The sequence below is a fragment of the Eriocheir sinensis genome, chromosome 3 (genome assembly GCF_024679095.1).
Source record: "Eriocheir sinensis breed Jianghai 21 chromosome 3, ASM2467909v1, whole genome shotgun sequence".
Classification (NCBI taxonomy): Eukaryota; Metazoa; Arthropoda; class Malacostraca; order Decapoda; family Varunidae; genus Eriocheir; species Eriocheir sinensis.
In genome coordinates this window covers 21,239,342-21,255,364 of record NC_066511.1, presented here as the reverse complement: position 1 = coordinate 21,255,364, position 16,023 = coordinate 21,239,342, and the positions used below count along the sequence as shown (strand labels likewise).

General features: G+C 47.2%; 1 protein-coding gene and 1 long non-coding RNA gene across 14 annotated transcripts in view; one reads left to right on the top strand and one right to left on the bottom strand.

Moving 5' to 3' along the window:
* The window catches only part of LOC127006316 (uncharacterized), a 286,097-nt gene that overhangs the window by 2,411 nt on the left and 267,663 nt on the right, over positions 1 to 16,023 (top strand). The window lies entirely within an intron of this gene.
* Positions 6,177 to 16,023, bottom strand: part of LOC127006282 (paired box protein Pax-5-like) — a 191,659-nt gene continuing 181,812 nt past the window's right edge. For 7 of the 13 annotated variants that reach the window (XM_050876004.1, XM_050875997.1, XM_050876016.1 and 4 more), the window contains 5 exons: positions 15,335 to 15,480; positions 14,944 to 15,051; positions 10,565 to 10,963; positions 9,600 to 9,707; positions 6,177 to 8,643 (listed from right to left, as the gene is read on the bottom strand). In XM_050876004.1, coding sequence (XP_050731961.1) covers positions 8,405 to 8,643; positions 9,600 to 9,707; positions 10,565 to 10,963; positions 14,944 to 15,051; positions 15,335 to 15,480 — 1,000 coding nt within the window. In that variant the 3' untranslated portion in view covers positions 6,177 to 8,404. Of the gene's footprint in view, positions 8,644 to 9,589; positions 9,708 to 10,564; positions 10,964 to 14,943; positions 15,052 to 15,334; positions 15,481 to 16,023 lie in introns of all 13 variants that reach the window. The other 6 variants (XM_050876009.1, XM_050876060.1, XM_050876071.1 and 3 more) reach the window with 6 other exon arrangements.

The window sequence follows — 16,023 nt, the reverse complement described above, 5'->3', positions numbered from 1 at the left end:
GTGTTGTAGGGAGCTTGGGAATCCTTGGATGCAGAAGAAAATATTTCGTATCGTAACTAATTTAAATTATATGAATGAATGCGATTGTAAGCGTTCAGGGTTCTTTGAAAGCCACTTACATTCCGCTTCTTGAGGAATAAAGAAATAAGTGTATGACGATTAATTTGATGAGGTGATCTGAATTAAAAATCATGGTGCAGCAAGCAAACAAGCAATGCATAAGTTGTCTGGCGTCTTTGAATCTCCTTATACCCTTGTTTATTATGTAAAAGCGTCGTTTAGATGAGTCTGTCGTTAGCACAACCTTACTCTTGAAGAGGCCTTGACATTCCAGTAATCTACAAAAGTGAGCTGGCCAGTAAGACCAACTGGCCAGCGTTGAATGCAGCACGCGAGGGAATGTGCAGATTTTATTTTGAACTAATATTAAAGCCGGGGAAATACAAACCTTTTCTGTGTCATCAGCCTCGATAGACGTCACTGCGCATGATTATTATTTCAGTAAAGATTTACAACAAATATCTTAATGAAAACATACTCTGTATAAAAAAAAAGTTATCGAACAACTGTACACGCAGTTGAACACTGTTGCGAACTGGCATTGATAGCGTGTAATCGTTAACAAGGTCACGTATGTCATAGGTTGAGTTATGATAGACCAGGTGTTCATAGAGCAAGAAAAAAGTTGATCATAACTTCTGTGAACAACCAAGACAATTTTTATGCAAGATTCAGTGGCAGTAGAAGATATGCAAAAGTAAAGTGAAAGCTGGGCACTTAAAAAAAGTAATCACATGGATATATTGGTTGTGTTACGTAAAATTGAGTAAAAAATGGTTAATTATGTAATTAAACGACATAACCTTTCCATGCTTGTTTTCACCTGGTCAAGATATTTACTGATTAATTAATTGAAGGGTAACATATTGATAATTTTGTATCGTCTGTTGATCCTCCAGGCCATTATTCAAGGAAATTAATAGCAACAAAGCAATGTGTTATATACGTAAAGATGATCAGAGTGGTGCCAAAGGTATGAAAGGGAAGGAGAAAGGTTAAGTACGCGGCAACGACAAGAAGTTGTAGAATACTTACCATCGTAAATATAAAAAAGCTAGGGCTAGGCTACTCTGGCTGATACCGAGAAAACCATCGGGGTCAGTCCTGTTATATCGCGAACCAGGATAGAAAACGGGATCAACAGCGGGGAAGAAATTAGCAGGGTGATCCGAATTATTTTGACGAACCGCAGACAGAGACAAGTTGGGGAAGTTGGCAGATTAATTTTTCCTGCAGAAAACGCTGTGATTGATGCTGATGAGGAGTGATGGTGATGGTGACGAGGAGGAGGAGGAAGAGGAGGAGAGGGAGAAGGAGAGGGAGAAGGAGGAGGAGGAGGAGGGAGAGGAGGACGAGGACGAGGACGAGGAGGACGAGGACGAGGAGGAGTAGGTGAGGGATAATGATTCTGATAATGTTGAAGTACATTGAGAACAGTGATGTAATTCTTATAATGGTGATTTAGATGACGACAATGAAGATGGTAATGGTTGCGATGATCATGAAAACGACAATCTCGAGGGAAGAGAACAGGATGATAGCGAAGATAAGGGCGAAGACAATGATGGTAGTAATTATGGTGTTAGGCGTCAATGTTGATTGCTTAACTAATTAACTGACTGATTGATTGATTAGTCTAATAGAGTAAAGCTTAGCCATATACCGAGATTACCGCTTGAAACTACTTATATCATTAATTACTCTAAACCGGGCCTTATTACCATTCCGTTTCCGATGCATCTGTTCAACACTTAAGTTAAATACAAGGGAAAGAAATGTCTTATAAAAAAAAATGGGTGTGGGGAGGAAGTGTTACATAGAAAATGGGTGTGGGGGAGGAAGTGTTACATAGAAAATGGGTGTGGGGGAAGAAGTGTTACATAGAAAATGGGTGTGGGGGAGGAAGTGTTACATAGAAAATGGGTGTGGGGGAGGAAGTGTTACATAGAAAATGGGTGTGGGGAGGAAGTGTTAAATAGAAAATGGGTGTGGGGGAAGAAGTGTTACATAGAAAATGGGTGTGGGGGAGGAAGTGTTACATAGAAAATGGGTGTGGGGGAGGAAGTGTTACATAGAAAATGGGTGTGGGGGAGGAAGTGTTACATAGAAAATGGGTGTGGGGGAGGAAGTGTTACATAGAAAATGGGTGTGGGGGAAGAAGTGTTACATAGAAAATGGGTGTGGGGGAAGAAGTGTTACATAGAAAATGGGTGTGGGGGAAGAAGTGTTACATAGAAAATGGGTGTGGGGGAGGAAGTGTTACATAGAAAATGGGTGTGGGGGAAGAAGTGTTACATAGAAAATGGGTGTGGGGGAGGAAGTGTTACATAGAAAATGGGTGTGGGGGAGGAAGTGTTACATAGAAAATGGGTGTGGGGGAGGAAGTGTTACATAGAAAATGGGTGTGGGGGAGGAAGTGTTACATAGAAAATGGGTGTGGGGAGGAAGTGTTACATAGAAAATGGGTGTGAGGGAAGAAGTGTTACATAGAAAATGGGTGTGAGGGAAGAAGTTAGTCAGTCAGTTAGTGGTCAAAAACACTTTTTTTTCCACATTTCTTGCTTAGATGTTTGTCTTACCCACATACAGATATTGGGGACATTATTATTTCTGGCCATTAAGTCTTCAATAATTCTCTGTTTCTTCATGATATGGCAAAGAAAACGTCGTGCGGGCAAGATCGAGTTCAGTTAGTGGTCAAAAACTCTCATTTTTTTTTCCACATTTCTTGCTGAGATGTTTGTCTTACCCACATACAGATATTGGGGACATTATTATTTCTGGCCATTAAGTCTTAAATAATACTCTGTTTCTTCATGATATGGCAAAGAAAACGTTGTGCGGGCAAGATCGAGTTCCGTTAGTGGTCAAAAACTCTTCTCCCAGTTTCGCTTTCCTCTTGTCTCCGTAGACTTTTTTTTTATTTTTTTTATGGTGTATCCTTGGCGACGATAACTGTTGCGTCACGCGTCGAGGTATAGAAAACGATGATGACGATACCATAATTTCCACGGGCTAGATGTGAACAATGTAGCCGTGAGGTATTGCGCTATTTTTTTTTTTTACAGCAAAGGATACAGCATAAGGGCACCCAAAAAAAAAGGAAACTATAAAAAAAAACCCCACCACTGCGTCTATACGATTACAACACTGCGGACAGGCGATGCTTTTTTTTTCCTTACAGTTTAAGTTTAAGGGAAAAAAAAGAAAACAAAACAAAAAAAAGCTCGCTGTAAGATGGGGTGATTGATCGGTGAGGTTATCCATTTGTCTAAACATCGCGTGAGTTGTGACGACGAGGCGGTGATGAGAAGGATAATTGCTTGCTGTGGTGCGTGGCGTGCGATCGCTGTGCCATGTTGAAGTTTTATCCCGTGATGCTGTTACTCTTCCTCTATCATAACCGTTCTGTTGTGTTTTCCTTTCTCGAGGCGGTGACGAGAACGATAATTGCTTGTTGTGGTGCGTGACGTGCGACCCTTGTGCTCTGTTGACGTTTTATTCCGTGATGCTGTTAATCTTGCTCTCCCGTGATGGGCATTCTGTTGTAGTTTTCCTTCCAGTCATTACTTTTGCAGGGCTTCATACTGACTACACAAGGACAGACTGGCGCGGGTTATTTATGTTGTTTACGTCTTTTTTTTACGATGCGATTAACTTAACCACTTTTTTTATCCCTACTCCAGTTTTTTCCATTATATTGTCATCCGGAAAATAGGAAGTAAATTGATCGGGGGAAGTTGGGGATGGCGGAGTCTGTGCGGCCTGTATTGTGTGTATGTATAGGGAAGACGGCGTGGCTTTAGGAGGGGAAATGGAAGTGGACAGGGAGTGTAGGGGGGCAGCGTAACTTTATGGGGGAGGAAGTGGACAGGGAGTGTTCCGTTTTTGTCCTTGGTGGCCGAGGAGGCAGGAAGGATGAACTGTTGGCCGACGAGGATTGTGGTGGTGATGGTGTTCATAACCAGCGTCAGGGGTGTTGGTGGTGTGGGTTATCCGTTGGTGGTGCTCGGCGGTGTTGATAATAGTGTTGGTGTTGGTGGCTGGGATGGTGACGGTGACGGTTGTGAAAGAGGTGATGTTAATGGTAGTGATAGTGGTGGTTAATGGTAGTAGGTAGTTATTTTTTAGTAATATGTTAGTGTGCGCAGCTGTAGTTATGGTGGTGATTGTGGTGGGTATGGTGACGGTGGTGTATGGGGGTGGTGGTAGTGGTGGTGGCAATCGTGGTGACAGTGGTGGTGGTAGTAGTAGTAGGCAGTAATCTCTCGGTAGTATAATAGTGTGCGCAGCTGTAGTTGTGGTGATAGTGGTGGCGGTGGTGGTGCTGTTACTACTGCTGCATGGTGTGGAGGCGGCAGCAGCGGCAGTGCCAGAACCTCCGTCGGCAACCAAGCACCATGGCCCTTCACGCCGCAGCCTTGGCACTCGGTCCATGTCTCTGGCCGGAGTGGACGCGCCGCTCCTGCCTTCCCTCGCTCTCCTTCAGTACCTCGCTGGCGATACTTACCTCAACCTTGAACCTTTCCTCTGTACCGTCCTGTTTCCCATCAGGCCATATAATAGATTTTCCGCGTTCTTTGAGGAGCTTCTAAAAGAAGGAAAGGTGAGGGAAGAGGGAAGGGAGGGGCGTGTCATGCTGGCTCAAGGGTCCCTCTCCCAGGCAGACTTTGGCAATGAGTCTCCCCGTTCACATCGATCTTATGGAGGTGCGAGAGAGGGATGTGCCAAGCGACTCTGGTACTTGAGCAGCCGAGGTGAAGGGAACCCGCCGCCAGAGGGATGATAATGCCATAGGGACTCGGAGATATCAAATGGGAGACTGCTTTAAATTCATACGTTTTACCAAGAAAGTTTTCCTCTTAGTTATTTTGTGATTTCCATTCATGTTTTTTTTTTCCTGGATCTATATACGTCTCTACTATATAACGTAAACACATGCATGTATCCTATTTTACTTTCTTCTCGTAGGAATAACATGTTTTCTTGCACCTTGAGATAACACAGCCCTGGGCCAGCTGCTGAGGCCGCTTTGACTTTGCAGGGCATAGTTTCCTCGTAGACTTATTAACAGACTAGATTATGAAATTCTAAAACACACTCGTTATTATTTGATATCAGGGACTCATTAGCAGTTTTACTCTATGAATCCACGAGCGTTTTCAGTGTTCTAAGCTGGACACACTTTCCTGGTAAAAGAGTTAGGAGACAGTTTAAGAAGAAAGTCTCCATGTTGGTCCGGCGTAAATCGTTCAAAATCTACAGTGCTTCTGAGAGTGCCGCCTTGAAGACATAAGCCGGAAGCGGGCGCTGCTATTGGTCGGCCGAGTTACCGGTCAACCAATCAGGAAGGGGCCTGTTCGATACCGTGGACAATGATGGTAATAACGAGAGGAGGTGCCAGTGTTGCTTTGTTTTGGTCACTTTGGCTCCGTCTCGCTGGCCATCTCTCTTCCTCCCTCCTCCATCCTTCCCTTGTTGTCTTACGGCGGGAGGCGGAAGCATCTTATCGAATCTTCGTTTCACTGGAACGGTTTTTCTTTTTTCTTTCTCCTAAGTGGAAGTCTATGGGCGGCGAGCGGCGACACGCTGGAGGGAACACGCAGCTTTACTTGGGGTCAGACGTGTTGCCGAGGCGGCAGGACCGACTGTGCTCCGTGATGATGTGCCCGACCTGCCCAGCCCTGGCGACCCGTTGGTCCTGCGACGGGCGGGAGTAGTGCATTAACTTGTTATTCTTTTGTGGAAAAACTCAAGTTTTATAGCCATTGTGTGCTTGAGTAATAAATATCCTACGTCCATAGTTTTTCGTTGTGGACTTTCCAGAGGAGGATTTTCCTTTCCATTTCATTCAGTTTCTCAGGTGTTGGATGTTTTACCTTTATTTTAACCAAAATATCGTTTCCATATACTGGCCCTGCCCCAGGATGGATAGGCAGAGGCTTCTCCGTCTCGGAGCAGGGGCAATATACGACAACCCTTTTTCGTTGTCACGAAGATACAACATTCGACATCTTAGTTGAAAAGGATTATAATGAACATTTCACGCATCCCAAGGGTGTTGTCCTGATCCAGAGCCCTTCAGTTCCACGCTTGCAGGGGGAATAAGATCAAAATTTTACTATAAACAGCGTTGTTTTATTTCTAGAGCTACCTACTGCTGCTGCTGCTGCTGCTGCCGCTGCTGCATACATCAATATGTAGGTTCAACGTGTCTGACTAAAACAGCATCAGTTGAAATACAAACAGTCTGCTGTACATACATAGTGCTGGAAGACACTCTCAGTTTGTCATAGTTCCGCTGTTACTCTGACAAGCTGTTACAGAAACTGACAACCAATAGTCAACTTACAATTGCACGTTACTGTGCTACGGGCCGCTGGTACACAGGCTGGCGTGAAAAACAATAATTTGTAGACACAAATCATAAAGGGCAATGCAAAAGCGACATAAAATAAGAAAAAAAATGGAGTAACAGTGACTTTACACGCTGATGTGCACAAACCAAAATAAAATATATAGTAATAATAGTAATGATAATAATTTACCTATACAAGAACAATGCAAAGGAGGCGCAAGAGACAACTACAAACTCCAAGTGTAAAAAAAAACAAGAAGCTTTATACCACACCCAACAGCCTGCGACTCCGAAACAATGATATGCAAAGCTCCTGGGGCCGACCCGAGTGCTGCATCGAGCGCCCTACGGAGAATACTGAGAATGGGGACCTCGGGAGTGTGCTGTACTTACGGAGGACCAAGTAACGTAATAATACGTACCGGGCGGGTGCGGCTCTTGAGGCCCGCGAGGGGAGTATGAATGATACGCCTTGAAGAGCAGACCAACAGCTGCCCCGGCTTTCGACCAAGTGAGACTAGTTTATGTAGCCATATTAAAATGCTTAGGTACATATCAATACACGAGTTTTTACGATCATATTTTTGCCTGAATCACGTGTATAACTAGTAATCCTGACGAACAGGCGAGGACTGACCCGTGAGGGGTGACTCTTGGCCGCGAGGTCTAGGGGCGGCGTGCGGGGCGGGGCGGGGCGAGGCGAGGCGCGCCGCGGGCACTGTGTGGGCTGGTGGGCCGTGCGGGCACTTACGCTACGGGTAATACTGTACACTGTAACCGAGGGAACACGGGCGAAATAAATAAAAAAATAACTAGCGTACAAAAAATGGGAATCCTTACTGCCTACTCTTTCCTTAATGCTACGACCTACCTAGTTCAGTATTCCGTCAGACATTATAAATAGGTCTTTTATTAGTAATACATAGTTCAGCCTATCATCCTTTCTGTTTTTTAAAACTGGTCTGTACAAAACGGTCTCCTACAATAAGACCAACATAGAGTAACCTCGCGACAGAGGTCCACCTGACTAAACTTCGCCTTGTACAAACAGGCAGGGAGGCAGGAGCCACACTACGCCTCTTTGGTAAACAGCCTTCAGAGGTAAGAGAGGGGCGGAGCTCAGGCCGACACACACACATGCGCACCCAACAAAAAATATTCTTCTACTGTATTCTATTGTTCTTAGCCTCTGCTGACAGCGTGAGAGGTATTTGTGTGCTTTATATAGATTCTATATATATTTATATATGATATATGGAGAGGTAATCAAATAACCATTTTACAGGCGCCTCTGTTGAAAAAATATAACTTAACGTTACAGGGATTTTAAGAGTTTTTGATCAACGTCAAAAACACGAGTCAGTAGATGTAGGTCCTGGACAGCGACAAACCCCAATAAAAAATACCGAGACCCGAGAGAGGAAGTGACCGGCGACGGGAGGTGCCACTGTCATCCTATTACAGGAGGAAGGCTTCCCGCGCCCAGAGTGAAAAGGTGTGTGTGTGGGGGGGAGTCAGGTTGTCCCACCCGCTGTCGCCCCTCCCTCAGACGCACGCTGGGAGGGATCGAGGTGCTATGTACAGTCCAAAATGCCTGGGAGTGATGAGGTTGTCTCCGCGGGGTGCGCCTGACGAGGGGAGGCCCACAGGCAGGAGGGTCCTGACTCAAGCAAGCTCGTGACTTGAGAGTGGTGGTGGTGATAGTTCTTTGGTATCCTAGCTATAGAGATCGGTCCGTGCTGCTGCAACACGCACTCAGCTACACTAGCATTGGTCTCGTGCCCGACGGCGGCGTGACGCGTGTGCGGCTCCGTGCTCCTCACGCAGCAGTCTTGCGGACTCTCGCTCGGAGCAGGCGTGCAGAACACTCATTGCACAGGAGTTTATTACCAAGATGTGTTGTAATTACAGTCGTCTAGGAGCAGCTCAGAGGGCTACTCATTCAACTGACACTTGCGGCGGTGGTGGTGGCGGGGCTCGAGGGCGCTACGTGCAGCGGTCCTGTCTGAGGCACGCCGGGGAGCCCAGGCTGGACTGCAGCATCCGGAGACGAGCCGCCGTGCTGTTGCCATTGTTGTTGTGGTTGTTGTTGTTATTATTGTTGCTGTTGTTATTGTTGTTGCTGCTGCTGTTCGGGTTATTGGTGACATTGTTGGGGTTGTTGCTGACGGCACCACCGCCGCCGTTGTTACCACCGTTGCTGGAGACGCCGTAGTTACCCATGTCTGAGGGAGAGGAACAGGAGGACGGTTAGGAGGGTCAGTAAAGCAGGGTCAACAAAACAATTAGCAGGCCCATATTATTCTGAAGACATCAAATGCGAAACCAAATCAAATTCATCACAATGTGATTAAAAGTCTTGTGAGTTTTGGATAGCTGTATCAAATTCTAACTTAGCATATAAAAGACACTCAGCAGCCACTCGGCAGGACAAAGAGACATGCAATAATAAGGCCAGAATGATGTGCATTAGAAAATAAATGATTAAACGAGAACAAAACGGAGCCATTAAGTAAGGGTGCAGCATAAGATAAAGATAAGATCTCAGCATAAGATCCGATAAAATAAGATCTGGTGGTTGAAGAAAATAAAAGTGTAGCAAAACAAGAGGGATTGGAGGGGGGACAGTTATCATCAACGGGAGTCCATCACCACAAGGCGCGTCACCCTGCACACCAGCCGAAAGTTCCCTAAATACTCCGCCAGTTACTTATGCGAGTCCTCTTCCCCGCCCCAGACTTTAAGGGCTCTCCTCCCTATTTGCTAGGAGGATGAGGTTGAAGTGCAAGGTCTGCGCCAATAAGGACAGGATTTAACCGTCATGACATTCCTTCAAAGCCCATAAATCTCTCACTAATGTTGCGAATACAGGCTTGCTTTCCACCTTCAGCCTTGCCGTGGTCTTTCACTTTTCAACTCTTAACCACCCCCTCCTGTCTGCAGTGGATTTGAACCCAGTGGCTGTGTAGATACCGACACCCTCCCTCACCCCCCTTAGGCATAAACAATATAAAGAGACACTAAGATGGCAGGGCAGTATAGACAGATGCAGGGGTTAGGGTGAGGAGCATCGTTGGAGCGCAGCAGGACAGGAGGGCTCCAGGACGCTCCTTCGAGACAAACCAAAACCGCAACACAGGGAACCAAGGAATAAGGAACATTCATACTCACAGTTACTTACTGAGAAGCCCTCCGGTGCCGTACCCGTAGGCAGGGTAGGTGGACGTGTACTGGGTGTATGGCGACGAGTACGTGTAGTCCGTCATGCTGGCTCCTATGCTGGCCGTACCTGCAACACACAGCCATAGGTCATGTTCAGCCCCAGAAGCCATGAGGGAATTCAGTTACACATTTTACTTGAATTAAAACAGTCAGGGACAAATGATGCTTAGCATTACGTGAGTTCTGTAGGCGGGCCTTCACGGTACCTTTATAGACTGGGACAATACTTTCCTAGGCTTTCAGAGCGCCTGCCACCTGAGTGAAGTCACTTGCGGCAATAATAACAATCAGTGGTAGGGTTTCATACTAGATGGTGATGTTGTGGATAAAATGCAAAAACTAAGTGTATGGTGAGGAAGAATGAAAGCTCCTGACGGATTTATTGACATATATATATATATATATATATATATATATATATATATATATATATATATATATATATATATATATATATATATATATATAAAATATAAGTCTGACATTGTGTGTGTGTGTGTGTGTGTGTGTGTGTGTGTGTGTGTGTGTGTGTGTGTGTGTGTGTGCGTGAGTCTTGGTTGATGGTCCTGAGGTGGGGAGGCTGAGTGTGTCTGTCAATCCGTCGTGAGTTCACCGTCGCAGTACTGGGTCAGTCAGTATCGTCATTTTCCTCAGACTCTCGTAAAATCTAAAAAGATAAGTTTTAGGAATACAAAGTCTTGAGTCAACTCCCAAAAGACTCTGGAGGGAAGGATGGAGGTGAGCGGTGCTGGTGGGAGCGCCAGTCACACGGGCCGTTCCTAGAGGGCACGGAGACTACGTGGCTATAGGGTCAGACAATGATGCGTGCTAGATCTGCACATGCCATCAACACAGGCGTGGTATAGGTTGTAGCATGCAAAGTGGGCGGCGTGTGGGCACGAGGCTGCCGTCTGTCAAACTTACCTGAGTAGTGGGTGATGGGCGGGAGGGAGGTATAGGCTGTGTCAGGCGGTGTGGCCCCCACGTGGGCGTGCATTGGAACATGGGCGTGCGTTGTTGTATGCACATGTGAAGGGGCGTGCGCATGTGAGGATACATGTGCGTGGTGTGTGGCGGCGTGGGCGTGGGAGGCCGGCTGGAGGACCGTGAGGGCGGTGGTGCAGGGCGTGTCAGCCTTGAGTGGTGAGGAGCAGGGCGCCACCACCAGGTTGTCTAGGGGCGCCACGCTGTCGTTAGGGGTGCAGTGGTTGGGGGGTGAGGCGGGCGTGTGCTGGTCCGTGTAGTGGGCGTGGGCCAGAGTGCTGGTGTAGCCGGCGTTGGAGGTGGGCTGAGGGGTGCTGAGGGGCGTGTAGACGGTCCCTCCTGACGTGCAGACAACAACGTGCTATCATCACACACACGCTCCTCTACACCCACACACAAACTACTACTCTCCTCTCAGCTCTTACTCGTCATGCTCCGCCTCAAATCGCCGTAATGTGTTTGTACACCTCAAGGCCAACGACCCGTCAGGTACCCGGCACACTCGGCTTCATTTGTGACGGAGCCGCCGATAAGTCATGTGCCGTGTGGTTAAGAAAATTAGACTTTGAAGGCGTCTTTAAGCCCGGTTCCAAAGGTATCCTCAAGATCCATAAACAAAGGTCTTTAAGCACTTGAGTTTTAGAGTATTGCCCAGGGAACAGCAAAGTCTGGGTGTCTAGTCCTGAGTGGCTAATTGCAGGCAATGGAAAAATAAAAGATAGATGTACTCGTGCTCCGTCACCTGCACTTTGTCATCAAGAAATAATTAACGCAGGTTTAGGTTCGCTCAGAGTAACGCCTTTAAGTTCTGGTCTAAGTCTTTACGTTGTCAGACCCTGTGAATGTGTCTTGATCACTTCCTTACCACACACGGCACATGAGGGAGGAGACACTAAATTTGGCTCAGCTACGCAATGCTTCTTCTACTGATCTATAGAAGTTGGCTGGGAGGGTCTTGAGGTGCTGTGCCCAGAGCCTCGTGTATGTCAACAGAGGGTTACCCACTCCGTAGACTTTCATGGCCTGAGCCGCAGCACCCAGAGCCCCGCCAGCCAAGGCATTGCAGAGGAACAGTCACATCAAACTAATAACACTTAACGATCTAGAGAGCTGCATCTTGCCTCAAACTGTCTACTGGAAGTGCAAGGTGCAAACACTGTAGGAGGTGCGCAGATACGGGTGCTGTCATTTTGCTCACACACACACACACACACACACACACACACACACACACACACACACACACACACACACACACTTTCCCTCTCTCTCTCTCTCTCTCTCTCTCTCTCTCTCTCTCTCTCTACACACACACTCACAACCTCCCCTCCAGTTCCACGCACACACACAAAAAAAAGTCTCCATTTCAAACACAAACACTACCCCCATAATTCCACACTATTACTTTCTGCACACACACACACACACACACACACACACACACACACACACACACACACACACACACACACACACACCTAAACAGACACCATCCTCGTTATAAAGGAAGTCTGTTTATTCATGACAATCACAGCAACAACAACAACAACACAACAACAACAACAACAAAATATTCTCGGGGCTGCGTCCGTCCTCCGTGTGTTAGTGGGTCATGCGGCGTGCGGCTTGCGGCATGCGAGGGGGAACTGGAAACATTCTCACTCATGCACTTGTTGGTGGCTGAAGAACGAGAGGCATGCAGAGGAGGAGGAGGAGGAGGAGGAGGAGGAGGAGGAGGAGGAGGAGGAGGGTGCCACTCGAAGGTCTGGGTGGCGCCAAGTTTAGCGAGTCAGAGTTAATGGTCACCAAAACACCTCTCTTCAGGGGACCCCGTGGGCATTAGTCTGATGGTCCAGGGTGGTGTGTGTGTGTGTGTGTGTGTGTGTGTGTGTGTGTGTGTGTGTGTGTGTGTGTGTGTGTGTGTGTGTGTTTTCGTGTTTTGATGCTTGGTTTGTGCTTTGGGTGAACATATACGTGTGTGTGTGTGTGTGTGTGTGTGTGTGTGTGTTCCGAGTAAGATATCACCAGTTAAGTATCACGTAATGTGTGCAGTGAGGGTTGATGATGATGATGATGGTGATGCCTGATGCGTTGTTAAATGGTTAGTGCTGCGGATGAGGTGGTGTTTTGGGGTGACTCATTAATAACCAGTAACTCTAACATGAACAACCTGGCCTGCGATGGATGAGTGAATGGATGTCTTAAATGTGCTGATAACAACATGGATTAAGACGATCGGCGTGAATATGAGAGAATGGGGAACAGGAATCACATACGCTTTCAACTCAAGCCTACGCGAAGATTATACAAGGTCGGAAAAAGAACTCAAATGAAGAAGGATCAGTTTACGACTTCTAATATATTCTGCTTTTACACTAATTTAACAGGTCTTTCAAGAAACCTCATATTACTTCGAACTCGCCTTAACCTTGGATTCTGGTGTCGACTGGAGAAGAACTATGAGAAAATGAGGAAGGATCACTTAACGACTTCCAATCTATTCTGCTTTAAGATCAACGCTGTAACTCCTTTAGCGACTCTTTCAAGAAGCCTCATGTTACTTTGAACTCGCCTTAACCCCGGATTCTGATGTCGACTGGGAAAGGACTATGAGGAAAATGAGGAAGGATAAATTTACGACTTCCAATCTATTCTGCTTTAAGATCAACGCTGTAACTCCTTTAGCGACTCTTTCAAGAAGCCTCATGTTACTTTGAACTCGCCTTAACCCCGGATTCTGGTGTCGACTGGGCCAGGCAAAGGAGCCGGAATGTACAGGCTTTATCTCCGCCGTCTGACACACACGGTCTGAGCCGCGTGCCGGAGTCTTGGGTCGGTAAATCAGAGTTATCCCTAGAGCCTCGCTTTTCACGGCAGAGGAAAAGCGATAAAATGCCATGGCTGAATACGGGACTCCAACACTGTAAAATCCACCATTGTCCTGGCCATCGCTGGCGGACGTAAGATGAGTTACTATACACTCCTTTCCCCTCTCCCGTCCGTACACTTCCCCGCTTTTCCTTCCTTCCTTCCTTCCTTTCTCGGGGCCCAAGATATCGTACCCCTCCCCTGAGTCACTCCTTTTTACACGTCCGTGGATCTCCGTGGATGGAAGAAAAGGTAGACGGGGAAAAATCAATAAACTTTATAACTTAGCGACCTCGGAGGAGACGGAGGAAGGGGAACGGTCGCCGAAGTTCGTGAGAGAGGCTGTAAAAACCACACGATGAGGGAAAAAGGTCTTCCCCAAAATGGCTGCCGACTCTGTGACGTCTTGAGAGAGAGAAAGTGAGGAAATGGAAGGATAGGAGAAAAAATACAAAAAAAGTGAATGAAAGACGAAGAGGAGAGGGTAAAAGGAAGAAGGAATTATGGAAGATATGACAAGTGCCTTCCTGTTTCCTGCGATAATCGAATCCACAGTTGGCCGCGGCTTTCTCCCCTTCCCCGCCCCGCGTTTAGATACCGTTTAGGGCGTTACTCCGTTTCGGGTAAACTCATTATGAGCCTTATTGGAGAGGTGGCTCGGAAGGGCTTCAAGGGATGGCTGTGGCGATGCCTTGCTCCTCCCTTTGTGGCGAAGGGAGGAGCAGACAGTGCCTTTACTAGTGAATCTATCTCAGTAAATATGTAATAGTCGAGACGATCTCATTTATCGGGTTAAATTTAATCTGGAAAGAATTAATTTATATAAAACAGAACAAATCATGAACTATCTCGGGACTCGGCGGCCAAACCTTAAGTCAAACAACCGTCTTCTCTCTGCCAACTTGCTGAGTTTACACTCTGGAAGACGGACTTGTGGGTAGCGATTCTCCCGAGTTTATGGGCAAAGTTGGCCGGGGTTCTCATTCTGGGGGAGGTAATTCCCCCCATCCCGGTGGCCAGGACTTTGCTCTGTCCTCAAGATCTTTAATGGGATTGCCTGGTCGGGGAGGTCGCCGGCTGTCGCTGGGCAGGGATGGCAGAGTGCAGCGCTGCCGTGCACGTGTCGGCGGGAGAAGGTAGCATTTACGGTATTGACGCAGCGGTGGTTTTGGTTGATTCTGGGTGAGTCTCCACAGCCAGGGTGTGTGATGTTCCCATGTGAGCTGATGTGGGTGATGACGTGTTAGCCCCGCCACAGGATGATTCCAGGAACCCCGTAACCCGTTAGGACAATAATGGATGGCCAGTAATGGTGACGATGAGGGTGAGCATGATGGATGTCTGTTAATATTGACCGGGACAACCTTATAAACTAAAATGGAAGGCAGACAACCAGTAACTTATGACCACGACAAAGTTTTCTTTCTCGTGGAGGCGTTCCGTGTCCTTACCTTGGTGGTACTGGGAGGCGGTGGTGTCAAGGACTGAGGATGCTGCTAGGACAGGCTTCACGTCCTGCATAGTGATGGGTGTGAGGGGGGTCAGGCCACCTGCGCTACCTGTAGGAGGCCAACCAGAAGGGTAGGAGAGGTTAGAGTCCTCGTCTGACTCTCGTGGAGGAATAACAAAATGGAAAAAAAAATCTCTAACTCTCTCGTTTTACTCTACAATGTGTCTCGCAGGGCAGGTATAGGCAACATATCCGGATCAACGGACCATCATACCCATCACCATGAACGAGCGCCTCCCAGCAGGCAAACTTACCAGGCCGAGGTGACCCACGGGGGACCTGGAGGTGCTGGGGGGAAGAGTGAGGCAGGCAGGCAGGCGGGGAGAGCTTACCGAGGGACGTAGCGAGGGGCGGCGAGTACACGTGGTTGCTGTTGGACTGGGTCATGGACATGGTCTCGTATAGGGCGTCCGTGGAGATGGAGGCCGCCGACACCGAAGGGTAGCTGGTTGGGTGATCCACGAAGGACTGGACACTGCTGGAAGGAACGCGTGCAGACCATTAAAACCACTGCTCTAGGTGTGGCTGCAATGTATGCGTATTCATAAAGAGAAAGCAGTATTAGCAAGCAAACACGGCACACGACATCTTAAGGAACAAAAAAGTGTGCCGTTGTTGATTCGCACCCTTGGATGTTCACCCTTTTAAGTCCCCCTGAAGGCTTGGTGAGGTGCTGTAGCAATACAACACCGACTGACTGATAGGGAAATGAAGGACGGAAGGAGGCAAGGGAAAAAAGAATGAAGAGCAACTGGGAAGAAGTGGAGGAGGAGGAGGAGGAGGAGAAGGAGGAGAAAAGGAGTAAAAAAGGAGAGCAAGAACTAAAACAACAAGAACTAGAAATAAAAAAACGTGAAGAAAAGAAAGAGAAAGAGAAGAGGGAATAAACGAAAAGCAAAAAGCTAGAAAGAAAGAGAGACGGATAACAAAGCCTACAATCAAACTAAAATCCTAGCTCAAGAACACCTCCCAGCGTTGCTCTTCGGCTGGGAAGGTGAGAGGTCTGTTGCTGTTTGCCTTT